Raw genomic sequence first — 10,689 nt, 5'->3', positions numbered from 1 at the left:
CTCACTCAAGTTGCATATGGTTAGATCTTGATCTTCAGAACGAACAAAAATTATTTTTAAAAATTGCTTTTTTCCGTATTATAATGGAATGGGTATATTCAGTTTTGAACTTTTTAGGGAAATTAAAAACACTTTTTTTTTTACAAAGTCAAAAGAATAAACACTAACGGTGTTTCAGCTATACATTAATTTGGCTTTTTGACATCATTGACAGCTAATCTTTTTTTTTCAATGCAAATGAAGATCTTAAATGTACCTAGCTTGTCTTTATGCACTAATTAGGTTTAACTTATTTTTGATTTAAAAAGTTTTGATTGTACACACAAGTACCCTGAACTTTATTATTACCCCTTTATTTTGCGTTTGGGGTTTATATCTCTTCAATGATGTGATTCACGAGAGTATGTTACATGAATGAACATTTTTTTAAAAATTTTCATTCTTCTTCTTCTCTTCTTCCTTATAACCACAAACCACCTTCTGGTGTATTGTCGTGATTTTTGCGCTTGCCCTTGGGGAAACAACGAACTATTTACAGTTTATAAAAACCATTCTGGCGATATTTACAATTAAAACTGTCGGAGCTAAGTTATTCTAATTGCTCCATCGCACTCCTTGAAGCTCTCCAGGCTAGAGGCGCTCACTGAGGTAGATGGTAGGTTGTTCCATAGTGTTATTGCTGATGTTATGGCCCCGTGTTGTTAAGTTAGCTCCCTTTGGTACAAGGTAGTTTTGCGTTGGTATTGCTATAGGATGGTGAACAATACGATAAAGCATGATTACCTTTGCTTTATGTCTGCGCTCTTGTAGTGTTGGCCACTGTAGATCTTCGAGCATCCTAGTCACACTGCTTGTTGTTCTATAATTCCCAGTAACGAAGCGTGCTGCTCGCCTTTGTACCATTTCCAGTTCATAGATGTTTTTCTGAGTTACTGGGTCCCATATGATGGAAGCATACTCCACTACTGGTCTTACTAGGGTGGTGTAACACTGCGCCTTGATGGTACTAGGGCATATGCTGACGTTGCGTCTCAGAAAAGCAGCGATGTTGTTTGCTTTCTTTGTAATTGTTCCAATGTGTTGATTCCATGATAAATTGCTACTGATGTTGAGGCCTAGATATTTAACTGATTTTACTGTGGCTAGATTCTTTCCATGGATGGTGTAGTTTCTTATTATCGGTTTTCTTTTGTTGGTCACACGCAGCACTTCACATTTATCTGGGTTGAACGACATTAACCAATCGTTTTCCCATGACTGCAGTCTATCAAGGTCTTGTTGGATATATTTGGTGTCTTCTTCTTTACTGATCTTTCTGTAAAATAAACAGTCATCGGCAAAAAGACGGGCTGTTGATGTTACTCTTTCTGGAAGATCGTTGATGTAGATTAGGAAGAGAAGTGGGCCAAGCACTGTTCCCAGTGGGACCCCTGATGTTACGTTTGATGTTCTTGATTATTTCCCTTCTAAGACGACCTTCTGAGTACGACCATTAAGAAAACTGTTGATCCACTTTAAAGTCCTGCCCCTTATACCATAATAGTAGTACTTGCTCAGGAGTCTTTGATGGGACACCTTATCAAATGCTTTGGAGAAATCAAGAAGGACACAGTCCATTTGGTCCTCACTACTCAATCCATCGGCTAGCTCTTAGAGTGTAATGATGAGCTGGGATTCATAAGATCTTTGTTTGCGGAATCCATGTGAGTAATCCGATAATATTCCATTTTGCTTCAAGGTGTTTGATGATGTTGCTGTGTAATATATGCTCCATTAATTTACAACAATGATCGACATATTGGTGAAGTCATCAGTTTGCAGGTTCTATGATCGATTCAATAACATTGTCAGCAAACACATTTTATCATTAATTCAAATGCTGCATGACTGACATTTTCAATTCTTGTTTTTGCACTATTATTTACACACTAAGTTTTGACTCATCTTGCCGTCATATCGCGATCATGACAAGGGTGTGACGGGTCGACAAGAAATGCTCACTCCTCCATAGCACCTGATCCCACCTCTGATGTTTTAGAGATGCGTGTTTGCTCTGCTCCTGATTTATATTTTTAAAAAAGATTTTTGAGCTTGAATGCTGCTCTCTTTCTCCATGTATATCATTGGTCTTTAAGACAATTTATGACGCCGATTTCGAATTACCTTGACCATCTATTACACCAAAATGATTTTCTATTTGTCTGTTAAACCTATATCTATAAAATGTGAAAAGACACGAAATGTTTAAATTATTTTATGTTAGGAATTTATTTGCAAATGTAAATAAATATATCATCTCTAAACCTACAAACATGTATGTATATTGGTAATTATTAAGTTTTCTTATTATTTTAAAGTTTTTAATTGAAAAATATTATTTCTAACATTACGCTGGTTTATTTATATGATGATAGGAATTTGATAATGTAATTATATCCTCAGTCTCACTCAACTTAGTCTTATCATTCTCTCTTTACGCATAGGATCCAAACTAAACTCAGATTGTAAGGACCTATATGTAAGCGGACAAACACAATCTGGTATTTATGAAACATATCCCTTTGGTAACAATACCCAGGTCAGCCCGTATTGCGACATGGTGACAGAAGGCGGGAGGGTGGACAGTAAGATTTCTCTCTCTCTCTCTGTTCTCCACCCTCCCCTCTCTCTGTCACTCTCTCTCTCTCTCTCTCTCTCTCTCTCTCTCTTTTGCTAAACCGTTAATCTAGCTCCTATTTCTTTTATGTTTTAATAATTAAATATATAAAAATTGATAATAAATTTAAAAAAAAAAATACACACACAAAAATTGCACTGAATGAACATTGAATTTATCTTTTCTAGCCTGATTTACATGAAAATAATTTTATCAAATAAAATTGAAACCATATATTTTACTTTGAATAGTTGTTGGGATAAAAATGATGTAAGAAGAGTTTTGTATGTTTGCCTTTTATTTAAAACAAAAAGGGTGGGTAAAAATTGCAAATATTAAAACATGAAAAAGACACATTTTGAATGATTATTTTGAAGAATAATGTATTGAAACATTGTTCAGAATAAAACGTAACAAACAAAAACATCTTTACTTTCATGAATAAAACCCTCTTATTCATAAATCTCTAGGCAATCCAGAAGCGGGTGAGCGGATCCGTGAGATTCAACAGAACATGGGCGGAGTACAAGACAGGGTTTGGAAATCCTAAGGACTCCTACTGGATTGGTAATTAATAAACATGAAAATAATATGGAATTGGTATTGGGGAAAAACCAATTTTATGACTCCCCACGGGGAACCATAATTTTCTATTTTCATTGTGCCCATTACGTAAATGTATATCTTTGTTACTTTCAGTGATGGTGTTTTTTTCTGATTATTAACTGTTTAATTTGTATTTTTTAAATACACTTTATCTCAATTCATGTTATATGTAACGATTTCCTTACTTTGCATTTTGAAACATGTATTACGTTATTGCTAAAATGGATTTTCTTGATACATTTACAATTCTATGTTACAATATATGAAAACAATTCTAAAATAAACAAGTTTGTTTTATAAATTCATAATATATAACACGACGATAACATATTTAAGGGAATGACGTAATTCATCAACTTACCAGGGGAAGGAACTCCTCCCTCTACGTCTCCATCACACTGACTAATGGGACAAAGCTCTATGAATTATACAACCAGTTCTCTGTTGTTGATGAAATCAACAAATACAGACTTTTTCTTGGAGGACCAGCCACCGGGACACTGGGTAGGTAAAAGAAAAAAAAAAGAAAAAAAAGACAATCAATAAACACAAACAGAGAGAGAGAGAGAGAGAGAGAGAGAGAGAGATTTATTGTCACAATGTTATATTTTACAATGTTCTGCAAATGAGATTTAATGAAACCAGTCCATGCTGTATGAACCAATAGATTTTAAAATTGAGAGAAAACAATTTATAGGACATGTAATGAGTTAAATTAGGAATACATTGCAAAAGAAAATCAAAATACAAATACGATTTTTTTTTTTTTTTTTTTGTAAATCTTTAAAACCCTGAATATACAGAACATCATTGAACAAGCTCAGCCATTGCGCAAACAATATCTCAATAAATAGATAACTAGAATATCGCAATGGTGAGGGCGTCCGCTCTAGAGAGCAGGGTTAGGAGTTGATCCTTACTTCGAGTGGTCGAATTCCACTATGTACGAGGGATGCAAGAAAACTTCGCGGACAAATTCTATTGTGAGCGCGCTATTCCATGAAACCAAATAAACTCCCCAGGTGAAAACTCTACATATTTTCATAGGTTATATTTCACAGTACACAATCTATATTTTCCGTGAATCAATGTATCCGTGAACTTTTGTTACAACCCCTTTTATATTGTTTAACGTCCCTCTCGAGAATGTTTTACTCATATTGAGGTATAAGGTGTAAAATATTTACTGAATAAAAAAATATTTAGAAAATTGAAATTCATTACAGTCAACTACAATTACTTTTTGCATTATACCGTCCCTTTATTGAAAAAAATTAATAGAACTTACAAAAGCAATACAACAATGGAAAAAAAGTTAATTTCATAAATTTGGAGAATTGCTCATTAATAACGTGTTGACAAAATGAAAAAAATATATATATATATACAGTAAATTTCAAGAGATGAAAACAACAAACATTTTAATGTAATTTAAAAATATTTTATCAGTTCATTTAACTATTTTGTTTTGAAAATCGATTCTTTATATCTATAAGTTAACCAATTTTAATGTTCAGAAAAAAAAAACGATTTATGTTTATAAAAAAAAATAATTCAATTCAAATTACTGACATGACCGCTTACGTATTCAGTCAAAATAGGAAATCAAATCACAAATAGTAGGAAAACAAAGAAAAAAAAATTAACACATCATTGCACGCAATACAATTTATCACAATTTAAACATTTTTGAATGTTGAATATACTATACGTGTTTTCCTGTAGTTTTAAATTTTAAGTAAATAATAATGATATAATAGGAGTGCGTGTAATATTTTATCTTTGATTACTGTAGGTGACCGTATCATAGACACGGGGAATTCTGTCACAAATCTGTCCGGGATGTCGTTCTCCACCCTGGACAGAGACAATGACAGAGCTGGATTTAACTGTGCTGTTTATTTCGGAGGAGGAGGGGGCTGGTGGTATAACTCCTGTCGCCACGCCAACCTCAACGGTCAATGGTCCCCGGCAGTCTGGCTCGCACCATGGTATCCTACAGTCATGTCTAGTGGGGAGATAAAGGAGACTGTCATGATGATAAAGCCTCACTGACTGTGTTATATCTTGTTTATTGTAAAGTGTATATTGTAACTTGATCACTTTATGTATTTGATAAATGTGTACCTGTGTATTGACTAAAAATGTATTTTGAGAATCAAAAATTTAATCTTTTTTATATAGTTGTGTATAGTACATGTGCATTGATTGAAAAACGTATATTGGAGATTAACATTTAATTCTTTGTATATGTATGGAATATTCATGTACATACAAAGTCCAATACTTATATTACATAACAATGACTTTTTTTGTTGACAGAATAATAGTATAGATAGTAGTATAGATATTATATCACAATGTGTTTTGAATTTAATGAAAAGTCCAATTATGTTCTGAAAATAGTTTTATAACCTTACTTCATAAATCTTTCTATAAATAATTTTTTTTTATTTTTTGTTTTTGTTTTTTATATTAATAATTTTTACTTTATAATTAATTTTATAATATTTTTAGGCACGTAAATAACAAATGAAACGTTTTAATACAAGCTGTGAATTTTAACTGATCCCCGTGCAAGGAGAGAAGTAATAAATAACTCTATCCTCTATCAGCCTACACGTGTGTTCATGTATTTTAGTTCACTTGAACTCAAGTGTCACAAATTTTTCTTATCAAAATTGTCTGTTGAAATCATTATCTCAATGTTTATTTTTATCACTTTAGAATAATTCTGCCGATTTCAACCGCCATAAAGTATGTTTTGGACTACACACTTTTTAAGGGGAGATAAATTAAAACTTGTGAATTTTAATAGCATCTTTTAAACATTTTTATCAGGAACCACTAAGATAGAAAAAAAAAATGAAACTCATGTAGAAGCTTCATTTATAGTGTAGAATCAAGTCGTGTTCATGTCATGACCCCCAGTGTATGGTGGGGCCATGAAAGGCAAACAGTGTAGCATAGGAATATATAGGAAATGTCTTAAGAAATTGGAAAAGCAATGATAAGTCATATTTATGGGAAAACATCCTCAATTATTGTTGATTGAAGTTTATAGGAAAAATCTTTTAAAATTTTCTCAAGGCTAGCAAATCCATGACAATTCAATGTTACTGTCAAGAGTGTTTTATTAGTGTATATTCAAGTTTGTTAAAATGACCCCCAAAGGTAGAATGGCAATGGCCCACGCTGTTATCAAAACTTTGCATATGAAAAAATCTTTTTCTGCATTAGAAAATCAACCGCATTTCCTTCCCTAATATGCTAAATACTCTATCACCAACATGTAAATTGTATCCTCCTTCCTTCCCTTTATCATCGTCTCTGTAAACTAATATTTTTTTTTTTAATTTTCAAACATCTTACAAAAAACCCGGGTTTTTGATTTTATTCTTTTATGGGGAGGTGCTCTCAAAAGACGCCTATAACAAAGGGTAGAGCAATTGATTAAATAAAACAGGTTAATAACAGAATGAACAGCATGGATGAAATAAAAAAGGCTTATAACAGAATGGATAAAATAAAACAGGTTGATAACAGAATGGATAAAATAAAACAGGTTAATAACAGAATGGATAAAATAAAACAGGTTAATAACAGTATGGATAAAATAAAACAGGTTAATAACAGAATGGATAAAATAAAACAGGATAATAACAGAATGGATAAAATAAAACAGGTTAATAACAGAATGGATAAAATAAAACAGGTTAATAACAGAATGGATCAAATAAAATAGGCTAATAACAGAATGGATAAAAAAAGGTTAATAACAGAATGGATCAAATAAAACAGGTTGATAACAGAATGTATAAAATAAAACAGGTTGATAACAGAATGGATGAAATAAAACAGGTTAAACACAGAATGGATAAAATAAAACAGTAAATAACAGAATGGATAAAATAAAACAGGTTGATAACAGAATGTATCAAATAAAACAGGTTAATAACAGAATGGATAAATTAAACAGGTTGATAACAGAAAGGATCAAATAAAACAGGCTAATAACAGAATGGATAAAATAAAAGAGATTAATAACAGAATGGATTTAATAAAACAAGTTTATAACAGAATAAAAGAGGTTGATAACAGAATGTATAAAATAAAACAGGTTGATAACAGAATGTTTCTAAGATTTTGGAAAAAAATGTAGTTGATAATGCAATACTGGAAAGAAGAGACTGCTAAACACTGCACTGAACAGTTTGATAAATTTCTACTAAACACTGCACTGAACAGTTTGATAACTTTCTACTAAACACTGCACTGAACAGTTTGATAACCTTCTACTAAACACTGCACTGAACAGTTTGACACCTTTCTGTTAAACACTGCACTGAACAGTTTGACAACTTTCTGCTAAACACTGCACTGAACAATTTGTTAACTTTCTGCTAAACACTGCACTGAACAGTTTGATAAATTTCTACTAAACACTGCACTGAACAGTTTGATAACTTTCTACTAAACACTGCACTGAACAGTTTGATAACTGTCTACTTACCACTGCACTGAACAGTTTGATAAATTTCTACTAAACACTGCACTGAACAGTTTGAGAAATTTCTACTAAACACTGCACTGAACAGTTTGATAACTTTCTACTAAACACTGCACTGAACAGTTTGATAACTTTCTACTAAACACTGCACTGAACAGTTTGATAACTTTCTGTTAAACACTGTACTGAACAGTTTGATAACTTTCTACTAAACACTGCACTGAACAATTTGTTAACTTTCTGCTAAACACTGCACTGAACAGTTTGATAACTTTCTACTAAACACTGCACTGAACAGTTTGATAACTTTCTACTAAACACTGCACTGAACAGTTTGATAACTTTCTGTTAAACACTGCACTGATCAGTTTGATAACTTTCTACTAAACACTGCACTGAACAATTTGTTAACTTTCTGCTAAACACTGCACTGAACAGTTTGATAAATTTCTACTAAACACTGCACTGAACAGTTTGATAACTTTCTACTAAACACTGCACTGAATAGTTTGGTAACTTTCTAGACTTAACACTGCACTGAACAGTTTGATAAATTTCTACTAAACACTGCACTGAACAGTTTGATAACTTTCTGCTAAACACTACACTGAACAATTTGTTAACTTTCTGCTAAACTGCGTAAAATTGCTCAATATTTACTTTAAATGACCAGTTCCTTTTTGATCTGCAACTAAAATATAAAACCATAACGATACATTATCTGCAGCTTGAGCGGTTGCAATGACTTTTCAATTTGAATATGTCTTGGACAAAAAAGAATGATTTTTAAAGGCAAGACAGGGGGATAAAAATAATCGTTCTAGCATTCAATTTAGATTTTTATCAAAAACAAAAATATATGAAACCCATAACTGTATTCTGTAATAATTAACAGATTGTAATATAAACAATTATACAGTGGACCTTCAAATATCCGGACCCCAGATATCCTGATGCTTCAGTATCCGGACGATTTTTCATCAGGACGGAAATTTTGAATGTGAATTTGTTTTCTTTAACTGGTGATTTAAGAATCCAGACCTTCACATATCCGGACAAATTGACTAGGAACCAAAGCGTCCGGCTAAATGAGGCTCCACTGCATATGAAACATTACTCTAATATTGAAATCGAGTAGTGTGTGATATTTACCATTAATCTAAGATATTTCCATTTCCAATTGTTTCCTCTATGATTAACACTACGAAGGTGAATCTTGTTAATTTCCCCGTGATTCCTATGGCATGTAAATTTCTCTATTGAAATACCACAGAAAGGTCAAAATTCAACCTGCATGTATATATCACTGGCGTATAAATACACTAAAGAAAAATAAATGTTTTAATTATCTAAATGTTTATTAAGTAATCATATATGATATATCTTTTAACAAACAAAATAAATAATGAATCATTTTTGGATCAAAAGCAAGTCACTAGCGCAACGCTGTCCACTATCACCGAGGCCTCGCGAGACCGAGAACTCCACTTCCGTAAACATGGTAAACAGCCCATCTGAACCATGTGGAGAAATCGGAATTGCCGCATAGATCTTCACTCCATCATCTGATACAGACATCGTCCCTCAGTTATTACCATCCGACTTCTTAAGCAACGCAACTTCCTCTGTTATTTTAACATCCACACAAATCTGTTTCCTGACCATGCTGACCAACTCCTGTTTCATCAACTGTGACATTGCATTCATTATGGCGGCGGAGAAGTGATCTAGGGCCTGTACAAGTGTTTGTGCTCCCGAAAACCTAAATCTAGGTCACATATATAATTTAAGGTAACAAGATTGCTTTGATCATAATTAAAAATTCTTTTGTTGTTTATTTTATAAATGTTGATATTTGACTACGGTAAGCGAATAATCAATAAATTTGTTTCGTGTTTTAATTAATGACACAACTTTTTATAGTTAAATTGGACGTCATGGGGACTCGTGCATTTCAAATTAACTAAACTAGACAGTATTTCAATTTCTTGTACAACTGTTATTTCAAGTAGAAACGGAAATATATATGCCCGATATGCAAATTTTCCCATGTTTTCCACTATTGTTGATGCCCTGGCATAGTCTTCTAATTAGACAGCGATTCCTTCAATAATTTGGCCCCGATCCCAAAAAAGTTCGTCTGATCTGTTTGTGTAAAAAATAACTTCTCTTCAGAAGATCCCCACCGGCCGGCCACTACAGTCCCGGCACTCGCATACAGAAATCCGGTCGGGCAAAGGGAAATACGTCTAACATAAAAATAACGTAAAATACGTAACTCCAGTCAAATAAGCTTGGCATTCTGTGAAAACAGCGCGAATAAAGGTTGTAGAGAGAAATTTTTAAAAATCTTAAACAATCGCAGACGGACAGATTCTAGTTACGTTTTCCAGAAAAATGTTTATCTTAACACTAATACAATACATTTTGTAATGATTGTTCATAAAATCTGGAATCATGAAAAAGCCCTAAATCAATTTGTTTTGACAGGTTTTGGGGTTTTAATTTCATTTAATGGTCACTTTATAAAGCAGTGTCAATATAACAAATAAACAGATTGAATTAAATTACATTATAAGGAAATTTTTCACTTCCTCATCAGCAGGTACTTAAGCAGAAGAAAAAAAAAATTAAAAACACTTTTGCTAAGAGAAAGTCAAAGTTTAATCATGGTAATCGTTTTAATAATTTTCTTTGTTTTCTGTTTCGCATTTACAAATGCTCAGTACATTTATAAGAATGATGAAGATGTGTGCAGCAGTGAGGAAAGGAATACTGTAACAATTTCTACACTTCTGACTGAAGTGAGAAAGATTCAGAGAGAGGTAGATCAACTACGACGGGAAGACACTGAAATCAGAGATTTGCTGAAATGTATGTATTGTAAGACTACTTTGTTTTCCTTTAGAGGTTAATG

The 10,689-nt window shown here is 32.7% G+C and overlaps 1 protein-coding gene across 1 annotated transcript; it reads left to right on the top strand.

The window, feature by feature from the left end:
• The first annotated feature begins 1,964 nt into the window (after nucleotides 1-1,964).
• LOC134241552 (ficolin-2-like) lies at nucleotides 1,965-5,572 on the top strand. Its single transcript, XM_062723592.1, has 4 exons — nucleotides 1,965-1,973; nucleotides 3,127-3,223; nucleotides 3,599-3,766; nucleotides 5,058-5,572. Exons 1-4 carry the CDS (start codon nucleotides 1,965-1,967, stop codon nucleotides 5,315-5,317), a joined length of 534 nt encoding a protein of 177 aa, XP_062579576.1. The 3' UTR covers nucleotides 5,318-5,572.
• The last annotated feature ends 5,117 nt before the right edge of the window (nucleotides 5,573-10,689 follow it).

Source organism: Saccostrea cucullata, unplaced genomic scaffold (assembly GCF_032062105.1).
Source record: "Saccostrea cucullata isolate Sc308-1 unplaced genomic scaffold, CSIRO_AGI_Scuc_v1 ctg2868, whole genome shotgun sequence".
Taxonomy (NCBI): Eukaryota; Metazoa; Mollusca; class Bivalvia; order Ostreida; family Ostreidae; genus Saccostrea; species Saccostrea cuccullata.
The sequence above is the reverse complement of the archived record's forward strand: the minus strand, read 5'-3'. Positions and strand labels throughout refer to the sequence as shown.